The sequence below is a fragment of the Hypanus sabinus genome, chromosome 6, assembly GCF_030144855.1.
Source record: "Hypanus sabinus isolate sHypSab1 chromosome 6, sHypSab1.hap1, whole genome shotgun sequence".
Classification (NCBI taxonomy): domain Eukaryota; kingdom Metazoa; phylum Chordata; class Chondrichthyes; order Myliobatiformes; family Dasyatidae; genus Hypanus; species Hypanus sabinus.
Window position 1 is genome coordinate 180,917,016 of NC_082711.1, and position 27,113 is coordinate 180,944,128.

General features: G+C 44.6%; 1 protein-coding gene and 1 long non-coding RNA gene across 2 annotated transcripts in view; one reads left to right on the forward strand and one right to left on the reverse strand.

The window, feature by feature from the left end:
- smg6 (SMG6 nonsense mediated mRNA decay factor) overlaps window positions 1–27,113 on the forward strand; it is a 234,938-nt gene that overhangs the window by 155,349 nt on the left and 52,476 nt on the right. Inside the window, 1 exon segment of the mRNA XM_059971511.1 lies at window positions 21,650–21,795. Within this exon segment, the coding sequence (XP_059827494.1) occupies window positions 21,650–21,795 (146 nt within the window).
- On the reverse strand, window positions 4,379–9,435 carry LOC132395136 (uncharacterized). The gene is made up of 3 exons (XR_009512541.1): window positions 7,875–9,435; window positions 6,629–6,704; window positions 4,379–4,537 (listed from the first exon to the last, which is right to left on the reverse strand). It is a non-coding gene; the product is annotated as an uncharacterized LOC132395136 (long non-coding RNA).

Below are 27,113 nucleotides of genomic sequence, written 5' to 3' on the forward strand. Positions count from 1 at the left end.
AGGATTTATGAATATTTGGAGAGGTATAATATGATTAGGAACAGTCAGTCTGGCTTTGTCAGGGGCAGGTCATGCATTATGAGCCTGATTGAATTTTTTGAGGATGTGACAAAACACATTGGTGAAGGAAGAGCAGTAGATGTAGTGTATCTGGATTTCAGCAAGGCATTTGATAAGACACCCCATGCAAGGCTTATTGAGAAAGTAAGGAGGCATGGGATCCAAGGGACATTGCTTTGTGGATTCAGAATTGGCTTGCCCACAGAAGGCAAAGAGTGGTTGTAGGTGGGTCATATTCTGCATGGAGGTTGGTGACCAGTGGTGTGCCTCAGGAATCTGTTCTGGGACCCCTACTCTTCATGATTTTTATAAATGACCTGGATGAGGAAGTGGAAGGTTGGGTTAGCAAATTTGCTGATGACAGAGTTTGGGTGTGTTGTAAATAGTGTGGAGGGCTGTCAGAGGTTACAGCGGGACATTGATAGGATGCAAAACTGGGCTGAGAAGTGGCAGATGGAGTTCACCCCAGGTAAGTGTGAGGTGGTTCATTTTAGTAGGTCAAATATGATGGCAGAATATCATATTAATGGTAAAACTCTTGGCAGTGTGGAGGATCAGAGGGATCTTGGGGTCCAAGTCTATAGGACGCTCAAAGCAGCTGCGCACGTTGACTCTGTGGTTAAGAAGGCAGACGGTGTATTGGCCTTCATCGATCATGGATTTGAATTTAGGAGCTGAGAGGTAATGTTGCAGCTATATAGGACCCTGGTCAGACCCCACTTGGGTACTGTGCTCAGTTCTGGTTGCCTCACTACAGGAAGGATGTGGAAACTATAGAAAGAGTACGGAGGAGATTTGCCAGGATGTTGCCTGGATTGGGAAGCATGCCTTATGAAAACAGGTTGGTTGAATTTGGCCTTTTCTCTTTGGAGCGACAGAGGATGAGAGGTGACCTGATCGAGGTGTATAAGATGATGAGAGGCATTGACCGTGCGGATAGTCAGAGGCTTTTTCCCAGGGCTGAAATGGTTGCCACAAGAGGACACAGGTTTAAGGTGCTGGGGAGTAGGTATAGAAGAGATGTCAGGGGTAAGTTTTTTACTCAGAGTGGTGAGTGCGTGGAATGGGCTGCCGGCAACGGTGGTGGAGGCGGATACGATAGGGTCTTTTAAGAGACTCCTGGACAGGTGCATGGAGCTTAGAAAAATAGAGGGCTGTGTGTAACCCTAGTAATTTCTAAGGTAGGGACATGTTCAGCACAACTTTGTGGGCTGAAGGGCCTGTATTGTGTTGTAGGTTTTCTATGTTTCTATGTATCATTGACAGGTAGTTCTGCCAGACCAGGCATTCAAGTTCAATTTATTGTCACCCGACTGTGTGTGTTTGTTTGTGTGTGTGTGTGTGTGTGTGTCTATATATGTGTGTGTGTATATATAATTACAAAATATTACAACAAATAAGTTAATAAAATCTAATTCAAAGTGCATGAAGTAAACACTAAACTGTTCACTGTCTTAGTGATAAGATCTTGGTAGTGTCAGGGTATTCATTAGTCTCCCAGCCTGAGGGAAGAAGCTCTTACCCAGTCTGGCAGTCCCAGTCCTGATGCTTCTGTATCTCTTTCCTGCAGTTATTTGGTCAAAGTGATTATGGCATGGGTGATAGGAATCCTAAACAATGCTTCGGGTCCTTTGCCTATAATGCTGCTGTTAAATGTCATAAACAGGAGGGAGGGAGACCCTGGCGATCCTCTCGACACTTTTTACTGTTCTCTGTAGGGCTTGCAGTCTGATTCCTTGCAGTTTCCGTACCACACGGTGATGCAGCCAGACCGGACATTCTCAATGACGCTCCTGTAGAAATTTTTTAGAATTGGGGGCAGGGAGCCTTGCACACTTCAGTCTCCCCAGAAAGTGTAGATGCCTTCTTGACTAGTGAGGAGGTGTTGTGGGTTCAGGTTAGGTCGTCGTTAGAACTTTGTGTTTGTCACTCTCTCCACGACAGAGCCATTATTGTGTGATAGAGAATAAGCAGTTGACTGTGCCTTCCTGAAGTCCATAATAATCTCTTTTGTCTTGTCCAGTTTGTTGTTCTCACATTATTTAACAAGCTTCTTTACCTTCTCTCTGTATGCTGACTCATCTTTGTGGCTGATGTTGTATCATCGGTGAACGGTGCAGTTTGGGCAGCATCTAGCCATGTAGTCATGAGTCAGCATTGTAAACAGCAGCAAGCTGAGTATATAGTCATGGAGCTTGAGATGTTGCTACCCACTCGGACAGACTGGGGTACACCTGTCAAGAAGTTCAGGATCTGGTTACAGAGTGGGGTGTTGAGTCGCAGTGGAGGCAGTTTACCCACCAGTCTCTGACGGTTGATTGTGTTAAGCTACGCTGAGGTCAATGAACAACAACCTGGCATATGAAACATTCTTTTCTTGGTGGGACAGAGCGGAGAGGAGGATCGAGGCTAAGGTAGCATCAGTGGGCAGGTTTGAGCATTAGGCAAACTGGGAAGGGTCCAATGTAGCTGGAAGGTGGGATTTTATAGGGTGTATTACCAGCTGCTTAAAGTGCTTCACCATTGTTGAAGTTAGTGCCATTGGGCGGTAAACATTCAGGCCAATTACCATTGTTTTCTTGGGCACCAGAGTGATGGTGGCTGCCTTGAAGCCCGTAGGGACAGTTGACTGATAGATATTTTATTTTACTTTAGCGATCCAGTATGCGGTTGGCTCATCTGGCCCTTTGAGCCATGCTGTCTCAGCAACCCCACAACCTCAATTTTATCCTGACCTAATCACGGGACAATTTACAACAAGGAATGAACCTACCTGCTGCATCTTTGGACTGATGGAGGGAACTAGAAAAACCCATGTGTTCCACAGAGAGGATGTACAGAGACCCAGAGTCGTAGAGAAGTGCAACTCAAAAACAGGCCCTTTGTCCCACCTACACCATATTGAAACCATTCATACTGCTTACTCCCATTGACCTGCACCAGGACCATAGGCTTCTACACCACACCATCCATGTACCTATCCAAACTTCTCTTTAACATTGAAATCAAGCTTGCATGCACCATTTGTGCTGGCAGCTCATTCCACACTCTCACAACCCTCTGAGTGAGGAAGTTTCCCTCATGATTCCCCTAAACTTTTCACCTTTGATCCTTAATCTGTGACTTCTAGCTGTAGTTCCACCCACCCTCAGTGGAAAAGCCTGCTTGCATTAATCCTATCTATACCCCTCATAATTTTGTGTACCTCTATCAAATCTCCTCTCAATCTACTATGTTGCAAAGAATAAAGTCCTAATCTATTCAGGTCCTCCAGACCCAGCAACATCCTTGCAAATGTTGTCTGCACTCCTTCAACCTTGTTTATATCTTTCCTGTAGGTAGGTGACCACAACTGCATCCAGTAATTCAAATTAGGCCTCACCAACGTCTTATACAACTTCAACATAACATCCCATCTCCTGTACTCAGTACATTGATTTATGAAGGCCAAAGTGCCAAAGGCCTTCTTTACAACCCTATCTACTTGTGATGCCACTTTCAATGAATTATGGATCTGTATTCTCAGATCCCTTTGTTCTACCGCCCTCCTCAGTGCTTTACCGTTCACTGTGTAAGATTTGTCCTGGTTGGTCCTACTGAAGTGCAAAACCCTGTACTTGACTGCATAAAATTCCATCTGTCACTTTTCAGCCCAGTTTTCAATCCATTGCAGATCCCCCTGGAAACCATGAGAGCCTTTCTCGCTGTTCTTGCTTTTTACAGAATGGCACCCAACTTGGCCGCGGGGACTCCCTGATCTGTAATAGCATCTATGCTACCGGGGCACCCAAATTAAAGATGTCTGTTAAGATCTCTCTTAGCTGGGTCGTAGAATCCCTTAATACCTGATCAGATTTGTTGTCTGGCCCCTCAACTTTGTATGAGTTTACGCTGGCTAGGATCCTCCTTGTTTCAGCTATGATTAGATGGGTTGCTGTTCCTCAGGAGGTGAGGGGGCTTTCCTCAATGTCACATCATTCATTGTCGCAAGTCATTCAGAGAATGTGTTCAGCTTATCAGGAAGAATTATCACTGAGCCCTTTACTATACTTACTCTAAGTCATTGGAGCATACCTGGCCCGGTCCTTGACAGTAAAGCAGGTTTTATCTCATCATACACCTTTTCAGAAGATCATAAACACAAGAGTTTCTGCAGGTGCAACACACTGGGTACAACTCTTAGATAGGCACATGGATGATAGAAATATGGAGGACTGTGTGTGAGGGAAGGGTTGATCTTAGAGCAGGTTATATGGTTGGACAGCTTTGTGGGCTGACCATATTATATATTCTAATACACACAAAGTGTATCTTGATGAAGGGTCCCGGCCCAACACATTGACTCTTTATTCCTCTCCAGATATGCTACCTGACCTGCCAAATTCCTCCAGCATTTTGTTGGTGTTGCTTACCTTTTTGGAAGGTTGCTGTCCCGCCATGGTGAGGAGGCTGAAAAAAAACCCAATCCATTTACAATCTGCAATAAAAGAATGGGGTTGGTTAAGTGAAAGCAAAGAATATCAGAGTGGGGAGAAAGAGGCATAGCTTATTTCATCCACTCACACTACCAGTTCCTAAATGTGCCTGAAGGGCCACGAGGCGTTACTACCTTGACTTGTTGCAGTTGACCCAGTGAGGCTGAGGAAATGAGATACCTCCATATCTGGTTATTTAACTTGGAATTGAGTCTGGATGTTGTGTTCCCACATGCCTATTGCCCATGTCCTCTTGTTGATGGGCATTGTTACCCAGTTGATGGGCAGTTTTGGGGCAGTCTGTAGCTTGTGCTGAGCTGGATCTTTATGCTGATGGGGTGACAGCACAGTGGTGTAACAAATAGCAAAGCGCTATTTAAGCACCAGTCACCTGGGTTCAATTCCTGCCTTTGTCGGTAAGAAGTCGATATGTCGACTTTGTCGGTATGTTCTCTCCATGACTAGGTTTCTAGAGATGTACAGGTTTGCGTCAGTAAGTTGTGGACATACTGCGTTGGCACCAGAAGCGTGGTGACATGCGGGCTGCCCCCAGGACATCCTCAGACCATGTTGGCCTTCGACATTTCATTGTATAATTTGATGTACTGTACATGTGACAAATAAAGCTTTCCTCTTTAATTAGACATATGGTTTGCCCTGCTTTGGATGGTGTTGAACTTTCTAGGTACTTATTCAGGCAGTGTGGATTCCTTCACACTTGGAGTTAAAAAAAAACTTGAATGAATCACTGCACAGTACCCAGCCCTTGCCCTTTTCCTGTACTGACAGTTATTTTGTGACTTTCTGGTTGATGGGGGTTATGTGATTTCCGTCAGCTCCTTCCTTCTCTGCCCCCCCAACCTTCTGCAGGGTACTGAAGATATAAGATTATCATTCAAATATCCTGTAGAAATATTGACCTCTCTCGTATTGAAACTGGTCTCTCCAAATGACACAAGTATACTCAGTGAACTCAGTCTAACTGTGGATCTTCTTGTACACGGGCACAAGCAGCATTTGTGAATGGAATTCAGCATCATGCAAACTTCAACCGTGCTGAATGGAAGGACACTGATGAAACAGCAGAAGCTGGTGAGGTTAATGGCTAAAAGCTGAAATTTTCCTGCTGTGACATCTTGGGATGGAGCTCTTCTGAGCTTGGTACAATTCTGGATTCATCTGTATTCCTGTTAGCTTGAATTTGACCAGGACTCCTTGATGCTTCACTTGGTTAAGTGCTGAGTTAATGTCACAGCCACTTCACTGCTGTTTAGCTTGGTCCATGTTTCAACCAAAGTGTCAGTGATGCCTGAACTGGTAGAATCTGTGTAGGTCAAAATTGAAACAGCAGGTATGCTAGTGTCTGTGAAAGGAGATAAAGCAAAAATCTCAATTCAAGATAAAGATTAGCTTTATGTGTTACATGTACATTGAAACATACAATGAAATTGTTGTTTGCATTAATAACTAATAGTCCGAGCATCCGCTAGAGGGTGGGGGTGTCTGCAAGTGTCGTAATGCTTCTGGTACCAACATAGCATGCCACAACTCACTACTCATATCCTATACGTGGGGTAAACCCACAAGGTCACAGGGAAAACGTATGCACTCCAAACTCCTTATAGACAGCAGTGAGAATTGAACCCCAATCGATGGTGCTGTAAAGTGTTGCATTAACTATTGTGCTGGCCCAACCAGTGGAGTGTTGTGATGGTCCTTAACTTCTGGCTTAAGTGCATCACCATGATTGTTGTTGCCAAGCCGCTGTGAATTTAACATTTGGGATTGTGTGGTTACAGCTGGTAATTGGGTGTGGGGCAGGCACTGTTGTACAACTAGGATTTGGGTGTGGGACAGACACTGTTGTATAACAAGGATTTGGGTGTGGGTCAGGCACTATTGGTGTCTGGTAGGGGGTGGGGACATTGACTTTCTCTTCGGTAGATGCTGCCTGACCTGCTGATTATTTAGCTTTCCAACATCTCCAGTGATTTGTTTCAGAGATTGTTCTGTCTTGGGTATTCGGCAAAGAAGTGATGATTGTACATACAGATATTTGTATGCAGATGGGTGGGGTCTGTATGGAGACTAACCTTGTCATGGGATCTTTGTGAGAGAATGGCATTGTTGGAAGCTCTCCTAAATCAGTATTTTCATTGTGGTCCTGTCCTGGGGAGAAAGACAGCAAAATCAGAATCGGATTTATTGTCACTGATGGATGTAATGAAAATTCTTGTTTTGTGTCAGCAATACAGTGCAACACATAAAATATGCTATAACACCCCAGTAAAGATTTTACTGCTAATGTTGTTGGGTATTTCTGTGCGTTCTGCTGGTAGTGTTTGGTTTACCGTTAAAGATAAGGGATGCTTAGGAATGTTGTGTCATCCAATCAGGAGGGCGGAATTGGGAGACGGTTCCAGAGAATGCAGGGGAGAGGTTTTTGTGACAGACACTGAGGTGGGTTGAGGTCTTTTTTTGGTGGGAGATGGTGATAGAAACTCGAGAGAACTGGCCATAGGATTTGGTCCAGCGGAAATGTGCGATTTGATGGAACCCAAGAGGGGAAGTTGTACCAAGGATCGGTGAGTTTGAATTGGTGCAGTGAGTACATTGGTTATGATGGCTTTTGAAAGACTTGAGCTCCACCTGTGTACATTTGACTGTATAATTATAATGGGCCCTTTTTGCCTTTCTTTAAGTTAACATTCATAAATATACTTTCTTTATAATTGTATGCAGTGTACGATGTGTTATTTCTTGCCGACAGGTGATAAATCACACAGTGTTCACACAAACTGAGGTTTGGGTGGGTGAGATATCCCAGCCTCACGGGTTTGGCGGGACCAAAGTCTGAAATACCCTGGATGTCTGGAGTCTGAGAACGGTGGCTGTTAGTGAGGGGCTAATGAGCCGCATTTCTAGATATGCCCAATAAAAAGGGGTTTCAATACTATCAATTCAATTACAAGAATAAATACACACACACACACACACACACACACACACACACACACACACACACACACACACACACACACACACACACACACACACACACACACACACACAATAAAACTCTTGGTTCGGCTAGCTGCTTAATCTAGGGGATGACAGCCCTCGCCTTGGCCAAAATTAAGAGATTTTGTTTGGGAGGATGCTGTGTGATGTGTTCCGCTGTTACAAATCAATACCATGAAATAACAAACAGTACACAATATTCGATTAAACGACTGAGCTTTATAATTATTAATTTGACTTTATGGTTAGTAAAGAAACATAAAAAAAGAAAATGGCCCATTCTCAGTAAACAGTCTAATGCTCAACGTTGGAACTCACGGTTCTGTCCATTTGTTCCCCTCCTCTGAGTGTAGCCGACCTTCGGTCCCTTGCTCCAAGTCCACTCCATCTGGCTGTCTACCAATTCCCTCCATTCACGTCTTCTCTCCTCATCTCTCCTTGGCAAAAGACTGTGAAATTCCTGCTCCCAGACTCCACAAGAAAGAACAAGATCCCACTCATTGGCTAGGACACATTCCAAAACCCCCGTTATCTCTAGTCATAACCCAAACATTGCTGCTAGGACATTACAGAGAGGCCATTACATTAGCAGTGAAACCTTACAGCGCATTACACTCTCCCTCCACCAAATTTAGTCATGTCCTCGTAGAAGCATAGAACATAGAAAACCTACTACAGCAAATACAGGCCCTTTGGCCCACAAAGCTGTGTTGAACATGTCCTTACCTTAGAACTACCGAGCCTTACCCACAGCCCTCTATTTTTCTAAGCTCCATGTATCCATCCAGGAGTCTCTTAAAACACCCTAATGTTTCCAATTCCACCTCCACCACCACCACCGGCAGCCCATTCCACACACTCACCACTCTCTGTGTAAAAAAACTTACCCCTGACATCTCCTCTACTTCCAGGCTCCCCAGTCCAGGCAACATCCTTGTAGATCTCCTCTGCATGCTTTCTATGGTTTCCACGTCCTTCCTGTAGTGAGGTGACCAGAACTGAGCACAGTACTCTAAGTGAGGTCTGACCAGGGTCCTATATAACTGCAACATTACCTCTTGGCTCTTAAACTTAGTCCCACGGTGGATGAAAGCCAATGCACCGTATGCCTTCTTAACCATAGAGTCAAACTGCATAGAAGCTTTGAGCGTCCTATGGACTCGGACCCCAAGATCCTTCTGATCCTCCACACTATCAAGTGTCTTGCCGTTAATGCTATATTATGCCATCAAATTTGATCTACCAAATTGAACTACCTCACACTTAACTGAGTTGAACTCCATCTGCCACTTTTCAGCCCAGTTTTGCATCCATTTGAACTGGAAAAACCCCAGGGGACTTATAAATGCTGTCTTCTCTTAGTCCGCCTCTCTCATGGGGATCTGGTAATATCCACTCCTCAAGTCCAGCACACTGAACCACTTCACACCACTCAGGCAGGCCAGCGTGTTTTCAATCCTCGGGACCGTATGCTGGTCAGGGATAGTATGCTTGTTCAGAGACCTATAGTCCACATACATCCGTACCTTCCCATTCTTCTTTAAGGCTGCTACTATTGGGGATGCATAGGGGCTTTGAGACTTTGATCCCAGTTTCCTTCAGCTTACACAAATGCTGCTGAACATCCTCTACATCTGCAGGGGCCAGTCTCCCGCAACTGCTCTCTAAACAAGCTTTCCTCGGTCACCTAGATAGTGTGATGAGTGCTCTTGGAACAACTCACATCAAACTCATCAGTGGAAAAGACACCTTCCAGCTTCAACATCTTCTCTACCAGCCTCCTCTTCCAACCTGCAGGAACTAGGGAGTCCCTGAAGTTGAATGACTCAGCGGTCAACTTTCCCCCTTTCTCAAATAATTTCTCCCTGGCTTGTCTCACAGGGACACTAGACATTGCCGTCACCGGGAACAGATGCACCAGGAGCCTCCCTCTTTGTAGTGCTTCTGACAATCACTGCCATCCTGCTTGCCTGTACAACCAAGGGCTTCTGTTTCACCAGTACCCCTGCAGGAAATCACAACTCCCCCTCCTGGTCTTCCAGAATGTCCACGAAGTGGGCCTCGCCCTCAGGCACTCCGGGAAATTTGGGGGTCCCCATCACTCTCGCTACTTCCCTGGGCTGTACCACCATTGGCTTTGACTGTGTGAACCACACAACCCCTTGTCTAAATTCGGTATCCAGCCCAGTGCAGCCACACACTTCCTCAAAAGCAGCTCGAAACCCCGGGTGCATGGACAGTGTTCCCAGAAAGCTCTCACCAGCCTTCTCCTTGCAGGCCCCCATGAGCCTCCTCACAAGAGGGGTGTTGGTTTCCACCAGAATTGAAACTCTGCCCTTCAAACCAGCACTAATGTATCAAGGACCTCAGACACTCCCACATCGGCCTCCGAGAACTCCAACTTCACTGACAAATAACTGTCATATAAATAACCACTGGCACTGAGCCCCCAGATCTCCAGTGCCCTGAATGGGATCAGTGGTAAATGCTTCAGATACTGGTTGTAAAACAAACGGTAGAACAATGTGACCCGGTGTCGAGTATGGCTTTAGCATAAATACCCTCTAATCGTAGTGACACACTGGAGCATGGTCCCACTAAACCTTCAGGAATTAGGCCTTTCGATTTCGGGGGTTCCTTTGTACATTGCTGGGAATGTGTTTCCCTAGAGACAACAGGCCATTCCTTCACTGGGTCTCCTCTTAAGTTTTCCCAGCGACTCTCTCTGCTTAGGTACCCGGTGGCTCACTCTTCTTCTTGAGTGGCACCAGCTGCCAGCTGCCCTCCACACTGTTTGTCCCCTTAGGGGATCCTCCCCTCCCCATCAGCTCCATCATATGGGGGGGGGGGGCTCACACTCCCTGATAACAGCCGACATATCTCTGTTCTCAACTCTGCCACAATCTCCTCTACCGCTCCCCAGGGTAGGCTATCTGTGGTCACTTCACCGCAGGGGACCACTACCGAGGACTGCTGACGGAGTCCTCCCACGCCTCCAATGCGTTCTCCTCTTCCCGTACCTTTCTGATCAGCTCAACAAAAGATGAAGGGGGCTGTGTCTTACTAGACCAGGGGTCAGCAACCTTTACCACTGAAAGAGCCACTTGGACCCGTTTCCCACAGAAAAGAAAACACTGGGAGCCGCAAAACCCGTTTGACATTTAAAATGAAATAACACTGCATACAACGTTTTGTTTTGCCTTTATGCTATGTATAAATAAACTATAATGTGTTGCATTTATGAAATTGATGAACTCCTGCAGAGAAAACGAAATTACATTTCTGCATGCAACAAAAACATTTTGAACTCCGAAAAAAAGACGTTGGGTTGAAGGTTACTTTTAAGTAAAATACTCAACGTCTATTTGAGTCCTTCTTGTATTTATGAAAAACGCCAAACTTAAATTTGCCGCCAGCAGCAAACCAAAAATAACGTCAGCCAGCTGTCAACCTGAAAAATAAAAGGACTATTTCATTGAACAATGAAAACATATGAATATACGTAAAATAATACGCAATTAAAATATTTATCATACTTCTTCAGGTTGACTCACACCTGACAATGCAGTCGTATTCAGTAGGGATGGATCGATGCTTAGGGGAGTGACCGGGAAGGATAATGTGTTTTTTTCCTCTCTGAACTCACAGAAGCGTTTCCCAAACGATGTTTGCATTGCGATGATTGCAGAATGTAAATACTCCGAATTTATCATGTCGTGACATTGTTTGAACTCTCTCAAATTGGGGAAGTGAGACAATGTGCCTTTCTGTAAATCTCTGGCAAGCAACGTCAACTTGCGCTCGAATGCAAAACATCCTCCAACATGTGCAAGGCTGTACGTCCTTACCCCGTTGAAGAGCTGTGTTCAGCGTGTTCAGGTGCGCTGTCATGTCTACCATGAAGTGTAGCTTTTCCAGCCACTCTGGCTGTTCCAGCTCAGGAAAGTTGAGCCCTTTGCTGCCCAGGAAAGTTTTCACTTCTTCCAGACGCGCGACAAAGCGTTTCAGCACCTCCCCTCTGGACAGCCAGCGATAAAAACACGTTGTAGCGGTTGCTACACGCAGTCAGTAAACTGCAGTCAAAGATAGCTTTATTCGAACTAAACAGCCTTGCTTTTAAGCCTCCCTCAACCCGCCCCCCATGGGCGCGGATGCTGCAAAAGACACGTACTTACAAACCCCCGTAGGCTATCTCCCTTCGCCTGAACGCTGGCTAATTGCGAGCCGGTTCGGATGTGTCAGGAAATGGGTCGCCACAACGTCTTATTTAGATTGTACAAGATCACCATAATCTTCAAATTTAGATTTACATTTCAAAAACTAACAAACTAACATAAAATACATATTAATTAAATACTGACCATGTAGCGGTGTGCTACACGCAGCGCTAAAATTACGACACGGAGTCGGTAACTGCAGTCGAAGGAAAAAAACTTTATTCGAAATCTTCAGCCTCACTTTTAAGCCTCCCTCAACCTGCCCCCCCCCCCCCCCCCATGGCGCAGAGGCTCCAAAGCTCTGTGCTCGCAAACCCCCGTAGGCTATCTTATTGTGAGTCGGTTCGGATGTGCCAGGAAAAGGGTCGCCACAACCAATTATTTCCCAAAGCAACAGGGAGCCGCAGCACAGACGTAAAAGAGCCACATGTGGCTCCGGAGCCGCGGGTTGCCGACCCCCGTACTAGACTGTCAGGTGACCCCAAGCGATCAGGTCCTGGGATTGGGTACCCCTGGCTATCTGGTCCATTCTTAACCGATCCACCTCAACTGCCTGAATGACTGCTCTGCACTGGAAGCAATTTAGCTGCTCTCTAGCCGAAAAATAAAAGCAGAAAGCTTTTCTCCCTTCTCCTGACGCATGTTCTGAAACCCCACCATGAGTTCCATTGGACTTCCTGTCGGGCCAAAAGCATTGTCCTGTGCTTGCATGTAATTGACAGCTGGCGCTACGGGATACTGCAACCTGATGGCTCTCACAATATCAGAGGCCCACCCACTCAAACTCTCAACCAATCTCTGCCACTTTACATCATCCGAACACTGCCACTCATCTAACAAATGAGAGGTCTGCTCCGCCCAAGTCTCATACTTCTCTTCCCCTTTCGGGGTGAGCGTTATTCCAGAGAATAGGCGGAGCGTACCATAGCAGGGGCTTTGAAACTGGGCATTTTTCCATTTATTCGCCAGAGTGGTAAGGGCGCATACTGACTCAGAATTTTCACTCTTCACTGGGGAACGTGAACAAGCTAGACATTCCAAATCCGACCACTCCTTCCCCTCCCTCCTCAGAAACGATAGAAACCTGCATTTGAAAGCTCCACCCCCAGCTACCGCTGTGTCAGCATTGAAACGAGAACTGCGCCCGCCATTTCATCAAAGCTGCACCTGGCAATCACAATTTTAACAGTTCTTAACAGGCAAATTAACGAATATCTACCCCACTGGTTCAATGCTCAGGGTAATCACACAGCATCCAATAAAATCAACCCCGGATGACTCTCGGTTCGGCTAGTGGCTTAATCTAGGGGAAGACAGCCCTCAGCCTGACCAAACTTAAGAAATCTTGTTTGGGTGAATGCTGTGTGATGTGTCCCCTGTTACAAATCAGTACCCCAGAATAACAAACAATACACAATATGCAATTAAACAATTGAACTTTATAATTCTTAATTAGACTACATGGTTATTAAGAAACAAAAAAAAAGAAAAGGGCCCATTCTCATGAAAAAGTGTAATGCTCAATGTTGGAGCCCATGGTTCCATTCATTGGCTAGCACACATTCCTCTGTTCCTCCGAATGTAGCTGATCCTCAGACCCTCGCTCCAAGTCAACTTCACCCAGGGAACTTTCTCCAATCCCGTCTTCTCTCATTATCTCTCCCCGGCAAAAGACTGCAAAATCCCTGCTCCCAGACTCCACAAGAAAGAACAAGATTCCGCTATTTGGCTAGCACCCATTCCAAAGCCCCCCCGTATACTCTAGTCATAACCCAAACATTGCTGCTACAGAGAAACCGTTACAATAGCAGTGAAATATTACAGAAAGGCCATAATATTAACAGTGAAACCTTACAGTGCGTTACATATAGATTATGAAACCCTTTTGGTGTCCTTTGCTGTGTAAGTCTAGGGAAGACGCACTCTGGTCCCGCCAAACCTGTGTGATTGATTTGGCTCTCCCACCCCAAACCCTGTTTTGTGTGGTTACTGTGTAATTTCAATTTAGAGCCAAGAAACAACAGACAGCACATTTGAATATCTCATGGATTTTGGGGTCCAAGTCCATGAGGTACTCAAAGCTGCTACGCAGTTTAACTCTGTGGTTAAAAAGGCATTCGGTGCATTGGCCTTCATCAATCATTAGATTGAGTTTAAGAACCGAGAGGTAATGTTGCAGCTATATAGGACCCTGGTCAGACTCCACTTGGAGTACTGTGCTGAATTCTGGTTGTCTCACTACAGGAAGGACGTGGAAACCATAGGAAGGGTGCAGAGGAGATCTACAAGGATGTTGCCTGGATTGGGGAGCATGCCTTATGAGAATAGGTTGAGTGAACTCGGCCTTTTCTCCTTGGAGCGATGGAGGATGAGAAGTGACCTGATAGAGGTGTATAAGATGATGAGAGGCATTGATTGTGTAGATAGTCAGAGGCTTTTTCCCAGGGCTGAAATGGCTAGCATGAGAGGACATAGTTTTAAGGTGCTTGAAAGTAGGTACAGAGGAGATGTCAGGGGTAAGTTGTTTATGCAGAGAGTGGTGAGTGCCTGGATTGGGCTGCTGGCAGCGATGGTGGAGGCGGATACGATCAGGTCTTTTAAGAGACTCCTGGATGGATACTTAGAGCTTAAAAAAATAGAGGGCTATGGGTAAGCCTAGGTAGTTCTAAGGTGGGGACATGTTAGGTACAACTTTGTGGGCTGAAGAGCCTGTGTTGTGCTGTAGGATTTCTGTGTTTCTATGAATTATATTTATGAATCTTAACTAAAGAGTTAGTAAAGAAAAGAAAGAAAAAAAAAACAAAAAGGGCCCATTATAATTTAACAGTTAAATGTTGGAGTTCAATTCACTGATCCTCAGTCGATGTCGCTGTCTGGCTCCATCGAATCACGATCTCCCCACCGAGTCGAATCCTCTCCCATGTCTTCTCTCTTCATTTCCCCTGAACAACACACCCAACTCACATTGCAAAGCATCTGCTATCTCTCACATAACCCAAATATTGTTTCTACAGAAAGACCGCTATATTGGCAGTGAAACCTTTTCCAGGGTGTTACAATTATATTAATTAAGTCATTTATTTTAAGGTGCTAGTAACCTGCCTTTGTCCCTTCTCCTGTCAAGAAGCAGTTCCACCGGGCTTAGTAGCTAAGTCACATGTGAAGGCCAGGAACTGGACTTAGTTGTCAGAAGCTATTTGAGGGGCACACCTTTGTGATCATTTAGTAGGTAGTGGGAACTTATCCCCATTACCACTCCAGGCTCCTAAAAACCTTAATGAACTTTCACAAACAACAGAAAATCTGCAGGTACTGGAAAATCAAACAATGCACACAAATGCTGGAGGAACTCAGCAGGCCAGGCAGCATCTATGGAAAAGACTACAGTTGACATTTAAGGATTGTAAAGGAACCTTCGCTTTGGGCAAATGGGGCTTGTCGGCCATGATTGGCAGTTAAACTCTGATCTCAAACCTCAGCTGCCTTGCAGCTATACCCACGCATAGGGAAGGCATTGGGAGTAAACCCTGAGGGAAAAGTCTGGAGTCCCGAAGACAGTCCCACATTGAGTTCAGTGTTGACTGGCAACTCCTGTGACCATGCTGGTGCCAAAATGTATTAGTCTCTGTCATTCCTTTGGTTTCATTAGATATGAGGAGAGGAGGAGATTGCTACATGGGCAACAGCTTGCTTTCCATATTGTACTGCCCTGGCTTGTGTATCTAGACAGCTGGGACATGGTCAACCCTGACCAACAGAGGCCTCAAATAAGTTGTGCAAAAAGAGAGCAAAAATAATGAGGTAGTGTACATGGGGAAGAAACTGAGGGGAAGCAGAGGGGAAGACACTGTTCCTAAAATGTTGAGTGTGAGTTTTCAGGCTTCTTGTTCCTCATCTCTGATGGTAGTAATGGGAAGAGGGCATGTCCTGGGTGGTGGAGGTTCTTAACATGGTAATGTCCTGGATGTGTCACAGCACAAGTGGTTGTCTCCCATCCTACAATGATGAAAAGGAAAGACGGATTAGAAAATGGGATTATTGGCGGCAGCCAGCTGAATTTCCTTACACTTGATGATTTGTCTGAAGCAGGTAGAGCAGTGGATTCTGGGTCAGTCCTTTATGGGTTCAGTTGTGTGGAAATGTCATGGGGGAAATCAGGAAATGGCAGCACATCAGTCTTCTCAAGTGAAGACTTTGGCCCGATTCCAGATGCAATCTCGCTGGTTCAGAAATGTGTAACACATGTAGAGGTCACTTATGCCTGTGTTATGAAGAATCTTGGTGCATTAAATACATACAGGGCACCTGGACCAGATGGGATATGCTCCAGAATCCTAAAGGAAATTAGCTTGTGGCTAATGATTTCTAGATTGTGCCCAAGGGTTGAGAATTGCTCATTTCACAGTGCAAGATATAAGGAATAGGCTCCCATAAAGACATGTTATTTTTCCAATTAGCTAGGGTGTCTAATGGAATTGGAAGGGGAAACTGGACAAGGGATTCCTGTTCCTGATTATAATCTCGTGATTGGAAAGGTGCAGAGAATGGGAAAACCATTTGGGACACAATCCATGGCCAGTGAATTAGGACTAGAGTCCCTGAAGTCACGGTCAAATCGCAACTAGGCGAATTGTAACTTGAGCATTAATAAAGTCAATGATTTCCGGATTCTTTCAGAAAAAAATTGAGACCGAAAGATGTATAAAACAAACTCACCAAAGCTCCTCTGTGTTCTCCTTACTCAGTATGACATGCATGCAGTTCTGGTCTTGTAAGTTGCCTTACTCTTAATAACCGGCAAATACCTTAGAATCAGAATCAAGTTTATTATATGTTGTGAAATTTGTTTTGTGGCGGCGTTACAGTACAATACATAAAAAGGTCAAAAAGGAATACAAAAAATAAGTAATGTAAGTTTTTGGAAAAAAAGAACACAATAGTTCTGTAATGTTCATGGGTTCATGAACCATTCAGAAATCTGAGGGGAAGAAGCTGTTCCTAAACATGGACTGTGAGTCTTCAGTTTCCTGTACCTCCTCCCTGATGCTAGTAATGAGAAGAGGGCGTGCCGTGGGTGGTGACACATGCCGCCTTCTATGAGCCACTGCCTTTGGAAGATGGTGGGGAGGTTAGTGCCCACAATGGAGCTAGCTGGGTTTTCAACCCTCTGCATTTTTTTTTCGATCCTGTGCATTGGCCCCTCCATACCAGATGGTAAAACAGCCAGTCAGAATTCACTCAACGGTACATCTGTGGAAGTTTGTTAGAATCTTTGATCACATCCCAAATCTTCTCAAACTCCCAATGAAATAGAGCTGCTGGTGTGCCCTCTTTGTAATTGCATCAATATGTTGGGTCCAGGACAGATCCTCTCCTGAGAGGTTGACACCAGATGCTTAACGAGATGTAGCAAGATTAACCTGCCTTTCAGATGTGTATCTGGGTGGTGTGTGCATGGAATGACTGACAGAATGCATTGTTGCACTGAGGGAGATGATCGTTTTTAGGGCTGCCATGGCAGGTCGGTAAGTGTAGTCCTGCTAGTATTCATTGCCAAGGGAAAAACTAGGAAGGCAGGATGATGTGGAGTTTGGAGGGATGCATTCACGTAACTTTGCTGGGGGGGGGGGGGGTGGGGTAGTGGGGATAAGTTCCCACTGTTAAATGCTCCTCCACTCCGTCCGCCACAACAGACAGGATCTCCCGGTTGCCACCCACTTCAACTCTGCTTCAGATTCCCATTCAGATATGTCCATACATGTCCTTCTCTACTGCCATGATGAGGCCAAACTCAGGTTGGAGGAGCAACACCTCATATACTGTCTGGGTAGTCTCTAGCCCCTTGGTATAAACATCAAATTCTCCAAATTACAGTAATTCCCTCCCTCTCCCTTCCACCATCCCACTTTCACTCTGTCTCCTCTTCTAGCTGCCTATCACCTCTCATGACTCTGCCTTCCTCTACTAGTGCTTTCCCCTTACATTCCTTCTTCACCTCTCCTGCCTATCCCCTCCCTGCTTCCCCTCCCCCACCCCTTGATCTTTCCTCTGATTGGTTTTTCACCTGGCACCTTCCACCCTCCCCCCACCTTCTTTATAGGGCTCCTGCCCCCTCCTTCTTCAGTCCTGTCAAAGGGTCTCAGCCCGAAATGTTGCCTGCTCATTTCAACGGATGCTGCCTGACCTGCTGAGTTCATCCAGCTTGTTTGTGTGTGTTGATTTGACCATAGCATCTGCAATCTACTTTGTATTAAATGCTCCTATTGGTGTGCATCTCAAATAACTTATGACAACCATGTCCAGTTCCTGGCCTTCGTATGTGATTTAGCTACTAAGCCAGGTGGAACCATTTCTACAGACAGGAGAAGGCACAAAGATGGGGTTACTGTCACCTTAAAACCAGTCACTTCGGGAAGATGGAGCTCATCAGCCATGGTTGGCAGCTTCTCTAGGAGAAGGAAAACTCTGATCTCAAACCTCTGTTGCCTTGCGGCTATACCCACTCATGGGAAGACTTTGGGAGTAAACAAAATGGAAAATTCCAGAGCAGGAGTCCGTAATGCAGTTGTATGTTGAGCTTAAGACTGACTGACAACTCCTGCAATGCCTCTGGTGCCAGACTGTATCGGTCTCTGTCGTTCCTTTGGATTCATCAGCTGTGTGCAGAGGGCGATCCTGCTTCATGGGCAACAGCTTGTGCTGCATATTGTACTAGCTTGTGTACAGCTATGGCACAACATCTATGCTTAATTCGGACCAGTGGAGAGCCTTTGAATGTGCAAGTCTGCAGTCAACGCTTGAGAGAGATGAGAAGTAAAACTCCTCAGCTTGCTATTAAAGTGAGTAATGTTTATATGTTTTGATGGGTTGCCCAGGCCTGCTTGTGAACCTAGCGAGCCCGTGCTCCTCTGCAATGGAAGGCAGCACTGGAATTTTTATGTTTGGATCGGTGTTGAGATTGGATCCGGCATGTGTTTATCTGTACTCAACAGCACTTGACAACTTGGCAATAACTATGCAGCAAGAGTTTATGTTGGGATAGAGCACCAAGGCACTTGTTAGTTTGAGGTCTAAGTTCATATGCTGACACAGGTGAGGTCCTCGTATCTGTGATGGTTATTACCGTTTGGTAGTGGGTTATGTTACAGTTTGAAGTTAGTCAAAGATTAGTCATAGGCAGAGCACGGTTCTCAGCCAGTTTTTCCATTACAAGTACGACGAACGCTGTGCCCTGTGATGTGCTGTTAACTAGACCTCCTCATTTTCAGGAAAAGCCTCAGCAATGAATTCCTATCATTCCTGTAGTCGGGTGTTTATAATTACCCAGTGTTACAGCTGCAGCTTCAAGTAGTATGCATATGATGCAGCTGGTTAAGTATGCCAACTGTTGTTTGGAGATGTAAAGCTTTCTCATGGATGCTTTCTTTTCATGGCAATGTCTTTATTCATGCTGTAAACGTTCATATCCCTCAACCATCAGGCTCCTGAACCAGAGTGGATAGCTTCACTCACTCCAACACTGAGATCCCAACTGATTCCACAAGCTATGGACTCACTTACAATAACTCAACAACTCCTGTTCTTAATTTTATTTATTACTTATGAAACACTCTGGTTCCGTCGGCTGTGGTAAGTCCAGGGAAGACAATCTCTGGCCCCGCCAGATGGGTCAGATGGAGATGCGAGTCTACCCCAAAACTCCCTGTTTGTGGGGATGCTGCATGATTTGTTACCCCGTTACAAATCAGTACCACGAATTAACAGACCGTATGCTGCATACAATTAAACAATTTAGCTTTATAATTCTTAATTTGACTAAAGGGTTAGTGAAGAAAAAGCAAAGAAAGAAAAAGGGCCCATTTTAATGAAACAGTCTAACATGCACAAGTTGGAGCTCACGGTTTCCTCTTTGCCGATCCTCCTTCAATCTCCCCGGCCTTCGTCAGATCATGGCTCTGCTCTGGGTCGGGTCAGACGTCTTCTGTCTTCATCTCCCCCTGAACAAAAGACCCAGATCACCCTGGTGTCAGGCACATGGCACAAACATACCCTCCCATCATTGCATGGTTCACATTCCAAAGCACCATAACCCAAACACTGCTTCTACAGAAAGACCATTACATTAACAGTGAAGCCTTTCTCAGGGTGTTACACTTATTTATATAATATTATTATTTTGTTCTTTTTGTATTTGCGCAATTTGTTGGCTATTGCAGATTGACTGTGTGTTTCATTGATTCCTTTGTGTTTTTTTTGTATTTATTGTGAATGTCTGCAAAAAAATGAATCTATGGTGACATATATGTACTTTGGTGTTGGTGCGTGGCCTAGTGGATAAGGCATCGGTCTAGTGATCTGAAGGTCACTGATTCGAGCCTCAGCTGAGACAGCATGTTGTGTCCTTGAGTAAGACACTGAACAACACATTGCTCTGCAACAACACCGTGCCAAGCTGCTTGGGTCCTAGTGCCCTTCCCTTGGAGAGGGGAAAGCTTACAGCTTGGGCAACTGCCGGTCTCCCATACAATCCTGCCCAGGCCTGGGCCCTGGAAACCTTCCAAGGCGCAAATCCATGGTCTCACAAGACTAACGGATGCCTATATATATGTACTTTGATAATAAATTTGAATTTTGAACTTAGTTCTGTAATCTTACAGGTTGCTTTTTGTAAATGAGTTTTTGTTGGTTCTTTCTGTTTTAAGATTAGCCTATTGAAAGGAACAAAGACTATCTGCAAAATGTTCTTTTTGGCCATTCTTACTGTTAAACCCCATGGACTCTGCCAGCATGAAGAAGGGCAGAATTGCAGTGGAACACCACTACCTGTTATCCATCCTGATTTGGAAATGTTTCACAAGTCTCCTATAATCATGTGTACAGTTACTAATGGGGTTATGTCCTGGGAAGAGTGAACTGATTTATTTGCATGTGGCAAAGAATGGTAACTGGAGTGATGTTGAACAGTATGGGGAAGCAGAGAACTTGGAGTGCGTGTCCACAGTTGGTAGGACAGGCAGCCAACTGATCGAGAAGTGTCACAGAATGGAGTGCGACACTGAGCGGTTACTGGGACAGGAGCTTGATCAGAACTACAGCCATGTGTACAGTTCTCATCACCACTCTCCAGGAAGGCTGATAGTAGCAATAATAATAATAATAATGGTTGTCTCGGGGTCCGAGGAAGACTACATTGAGACAATCCCACTCTTTCGGCCTCAGAAATCAGGGTCCAAAGGCACGAAGAATCGTTGCGTCTGGCAACTTCTTTGGCTGCATTGGATGGCCGCATCTTAAGTGCTCTGCCGCGCCCAACGCACTCCACAAGAGCTGCTGCAACCCCTTCTCAGCCCTTGAACCCCCGGGTTTCCTCCACCTGATCCACTGAAGCAGTCTTCGTATGCTGGGATGAGCAAATTCCTATCTCACCAAGGGTTTCAGACCCCTTGGCTACCCACACCTGGTTTAGCCGGCCTGTCAAAGCCATTGCCTGGTTGTGGCCGCTGTCGCATGCAAACAGCTACGAGGAGTCACAGGTGAGAGCAGGCATTGGTGGGGACCAATAGATGACGAGCCTGTCCAAGGAGTGCGGCAAGCCCCCCCCCCCCCCCCCCCATCTAGAAGTGCACCCAATAGTGTGACAGTAGTAGTGAGAATACAGGGGAGTTCTGCTGGGATGCTGCTAAAGCAGGGAATTGTAGATCTGAGCAGAAAACATAGGCTGGCTGGCATTCCTCTCTACCATCTTTAGATGATTATATATTTCTCATTGGTGCATTGCTCCGTATTAATGAATAGCTTCAGTTTCTTGAAGAGAAAGATTTAACTGCCTTTGGAATCTCTTGAAAGCTACATAATGTGTGTTGTTTTTTATTGCAGAATGGAGACCTTTCCATCAGTGGCTGCAAATGTTCTGAAGGAGTTCCGAGTGCTGCTTCAGCACAGTCCGTCCCCTCTTGGTAACATGCGGATGCTGCAGCTGATGGCTATAAACATGTTCGCGGTGCACCGCACTCAACTCAAAGGTGAGCTATACCTCTACTTACTGAAAAATACCAGAGCCGCCAAGTATCAGTTTGGTTAACAGTGGGATTTAGATTGAGTATTGTTAAGATCAGACTTTCAGCAGACCATCAGACATAGGAGCAGAATGAGGCCATTCAGACCTTTGAGTCTGCTCCACCATTTCGTCATGACTGATTTATTATCCCTCTCAACTCTTCTTCTACCTCCATCCCCTAACATCTGATACCCTGACTAATCAAAAACCTATCAGTCTCTGCTTTAAATGTACCCAATGATTTGGCCTCCACAGCTACCTGCGGCAATGTATTCCAGAGATTCATCACCCTGTAGCTAAAGAAATTCCTCCTCATCTCTATTCTAAATGGATGCCCCTCTATTCTGAGGCTGTGCCATCTGGTCCTAGACTCCCCCACAGTAGTAAACATCCTCTCCACATCCACTCTATCTAGGCCATTCAAAATTTGATAGATTTCAGTGAGATCCCCCCATTCTTCTAAACTCCAGCAAGTACAGGCCTAGAGCCATCAAACGCACCCATATGTTAACCCGTTCATTCCCATAATCATTCTCCCAAACCTCCTCTGGACTCTCTCCTTTTCTAGTCTGTCTTGTCATATCCTTCAACAGGTGACAAATGTACTCAGAACTACAGACTCTGAGCTAGTATTGAATTCCTGCTACCATTGACCCTTTAACCATATTTTCTATTTTCCTGACATTTTGGCATTGTTTTATCAAATGCCTTGTTATATTCCATTAGAGAACATTAGCTGTATTGTCTTCATCAAGTTCTCCATTGATCTAGGACACAACATTGTAATTGGTTTATTATTGTCAAAATGAAAAATTTTGGTTTGCTTGCTATCCAAACAAATTATGCTGTACATAAATACATAGAGGTGGTAATATTAATACAGGATATAATATTAGACTGACAGCAAAGTGCAGTGCAGATAGACCAGTGAAGTGACAGGGTAGATAAAGAGATCATCTTTATCATTTATAATGTATGTTCACTTTCCAATTTATTGTTATTCAACTGTGTGCATATATATTGCCAAACAAAACAGCAATCCTTCGGGTGAAATAAAACACACGTGAGCACTATCCCATTTAGGACAACCCCCATCTTTTAAATCTTTTTTTTCTAGTCCTGCCAAAGGCTCTCAGCTGGAAATGTCGATTATACTTCTTTCCATGGATGCTGCTTGGCCTGCTAAGTTCCTCCAGCATTTTGTGTGTATTAGTGGGATAGAATATTGTGTTTAATTCTGGTGTGGAGGAGATTTTGCTGCCTGCATTAAAGAGCATGTCATATGAGGATGGGTTGAGTGAGCCAGGGCTTTTCTCTTTGGAGTGAAGGAGGATTAGAGGTGACTTGATAGAGGTATGTAAGATGATAAGAGACATAAATTGAATGAACAACCGGACACTTTTTCTAGGACAAAAGTGGCTCATACGAGGGGCATAATTTTAAGGTGATTAGAGAAATGTATAGAGAGGATATGAGAGGGAAGTTTTTTCACACAGAGAGTGGTGAGTGCGTGGAATGCACTACCAGGGGTGGTGGTAGAGGCAGATATATTAAGGACTTTTAAGAGATTCTTAGATAGGCACATGGATGATCGTAAAATGGAGGGGTTACGTGGGAGGGCAAGGATAGATTGATCTTGGAGTAGGTTAAAGAGTTTCCACGGGGTAGAAGGTTCTATGTTCTCAGATATCCTCTAAGTTGGTATGGGTAATCAAGCTTTTGTTTAGACAGATGTCACTTATTCATTCTTTCAGGGTTACCTCAGTGTCTAGGCCAGTTCTTAGGGTTGTTTGTGGGTGCAGAGTACTAAATTCCTAAGCAGCTTTATGGGCTCCAAGCAAAGGACTGTGAGGCCTGCCCTGTGTGAGTGGGAAAGGGGCTTGTTTTGTTGTTGTTTATGTTGTCCTGCTGTACATTGTGGGTATGTTGTTGGCACCAGAATGTGTGGCAACATTTGCGGGCTGCCCCAGCAGATCCTTAAAGCGTGTTGGTTGTCAATGCAAATAATGCCTTTCACTGTATGTTTTGATATACATGTGATAAATAACTCTGATTCTGTTCTGTCCGAAAGAAGAGGTTGCAGAGAAGAGAAAATAACTGAGCTGGGAGAGGTTCTTGATTATGCTGGCTGCTTTCCCAAGGCAGTGGGAAGTGTAGACAACAGCCAGTGAAGGAGAGGCTGGTATTAGTGGTAGACTGGGCTAGGTTCACAACTCGGCAATTTATCTGAATCCTCTGTCCACTCACACTGGATTTCAAGCACACTCGTATCCTTTGAACATGAGCTCTACCCAATCTGTCACCATTCTACAAGTACTCAGCTCTTCTGCGTTGTGTTTGATAGTACACTTTGCCACATCACTCATGCTCTCAGTTTGCCCATTTCTCCTTTAAGTCTCTTGTACATCCTTATACTATGGATTTAGTGGAAATTAAATCCCGCCTCAATAAACTTTGGTAATATTACATCCTGTACCTCAGCCATATTGCTGATAGAGATAATGAATCCAGGGCTGGAGTGTCAATCCATTAGGTGCAATCAGGTGCAGTCCATGCTTTCCTGACGGTCTAATCTTCATGCCCAAATTCCTCTGGGTCTTCATTGAAAGCCATTTAAAAATACATATGCATATAACATAGAATATTACAACATAGCACAGGCCCTTTAGCCCTCAATGTTGTGCTGTCCTTTTAACCTGTTCTAAGATCAATTTACCCCTTTCCTCCCACATAGCCCTCCAGTTTTCTAAACACAAGGAATTCTGCAGATGCTGGAAATCCAGAAAAGTACACACAAAATGGTAGATGAACTCAGTAGGTCAGGCAGTATCAAAATCAGTCCTGATGAAGGTTCCCGGCCTCTGACATCGCTTATTTCTCTCCATAGATGCTGCCTGACCTGTTGGGTTTCTCTAGTGTTTTGTGTGTGTTACTCTTTATTTTCTTATCATCTATATGCCTTGTACCATATCTACAGATTCCTCTTTATTCATTCTACTTTATTCATCACTTAAAGATTGAAATAGATTATTTAAAACTGGTATTCCTTTCATAGATCCCTGCTGACTTTGCTCAGTCTGCTGTTCTCTCCGAGGTGTTCTATAATCACATTTATTGTTATAGATTGCAGCATTTTCCCAGTTGCTTTTACTCTCCCCCACTTCTTTGTGGTGGGATCACATTGATGATGCTAACCAGAGCATCTACTGTCTCCAGAGACACTTCCTTCAGAGCTCTGGGAAGTGATCATTGCCTTCTTGGAATTTATTGGCTTTCAAGTTTACCAACTTCTCTAGAAGTAGTTTTTGGCTAAAACCTACATTTAGTTTGTCATTCTCACTGAACTTCTGCTTCTCCAATATTTCTGGCTTCCATGGAAATAGACACGAGTAGTTGTTTAATCCCTCTGTAATTTCTCTATTCCCCATTGTAGATTCTCTCATCCCTCTCTGTGAGGGACCATTCTTTGCCCTTGTCCTTGTGTAATCATCCTGCAATACATTTGTATATTTTTGACTGCCTTTTATGCTTCTTCTTAAGCCTGTCACCCCTACTGGGACATACAGCGGCTCACCGGAGTCCTTTATCCTGGGCCAGTCTTTCAAATTGTCCCAGGTGTAGTCCATGTTCAAAGATCATTCCTCTCCCAGGGGTGAGGTGTTTGGATCTTGTGTGTTTCTGTAGCTCTGGGATTTTTATAGGATGGGGTTGCTAGCCCCATGTTTATCCCTCCTCCTTTTGCAGCCGGGCTTGAACTGCCCATCGTGGAGTTTTCTCATATTGTACATTGCCCTTGTTTAAATTGAGGTGTCTGTTTGCAGAGCGCTGGAATGCTGTTAGTGCTGCTGATTTCTGGCAATTTATGTTATCTCTGAGTTTTCCTATCAGTTGTGAACGAATCACTTTCCAGCTGCATTTTTGTGCCTTTAAGGATGATTTTTTTTGCCATTTTTGCACTATTTCTTTCAACTCTAACCATTGCCTACCCACAGTCAGACCCCTCAGTGAACCACAGTCAACTCTCATACGTTCATATTTCCTTATCAAGATATACCTTAGTTTTAGATTGAATGGCATTGCTTTAGAAATTATATTCCAATCACAAACAATAGAAAATCTGCAGGTGCTGGAAATCCAAGCAACATGCACAAAACGCTGAAGGAATTCAGTTGGCCAGGCAGCATCTATGGAAGAGAGTACAGTTGATGTTTTGAGCTGAGACCCTTCATTAGGACTGTAATCAATTTTGAAATTGTGTGTAAAATTCTGTGATGTTATGGTTACTCTTCCCTGGAACCTCCCTAACAAGATTATCAATCAATCTTCCTGCAAAACAGTGTGTAAAATGTCCTTTATCTTTGTTGCACAGTTTGTTGCTTGTGTATATTCCATGAGGTTGATCTCCACCTTATTTCTGCTAATTCGACTTACCCAGTCTATATTTAGGTCAGAGTCCGTCATGATTAGCTCTGTAACACACTGCCCTAATTTCCTGAATATGTGGTTCCCAAAGTTGCAAGAACTATTTACTGGCCAATAAATAACCTCCACCACTTATTTTCTGCCCTTGCTGTTTCTCAGCTTAAACCGAATGGATGCTTGTTCTTCGCTGTGATTTGCCAAGCCAGGCTCATTCTTATCACTGCATTGCTATTCTTTCTTAAAATAAACATCCCCTTTTCCCTTTTCATCTCTTTCAGAAGTATAAATTATCTTCAAAGTTAGCCTTCAGGTTTGGTCACATAGCTCCCATATTTTAGCAATACGAACAGTACAGGCTCTTCGGCCTGTCATGTTGTGCTGGCCTTTTTGTTTATACTGACCGCACTCTGTGTTTAAAAAAAAAACCTGCCTCTGACATCCCGCCTACAGTTTTCTCCAAATATCTTAAAATCATACCCCCTGGTATTTTCCATTTCCACCCTGGGAGTAAGTCTCTGGCTATCCACACAATCTATGCCTCTTATAATCATGTATACCTCTATCACGTCATCTCTTGTTCTCCTTCACATTCTTGCTTCCTGTTTCTTCAGACAATTCCAACTTGTCAGTGAAAAAAACTGGAGCAAAAAAAAGAGAAGTCTAAGATGTACTTTTACACATTACCTTGCCACATCCATCAAATGAACACCCTGAAATGCTTCACTTGCACCGGGCTTTGAGCTGCAGGAACTATTCATCAGGAATGGGAATGTAACTATTCAGTCAAAAGAGAAACGCAGCTGTAATTTTAGGGTGAGCAAAGCATTGCCTCAATCAAAATGCAATGCAGGCATTTGGCAA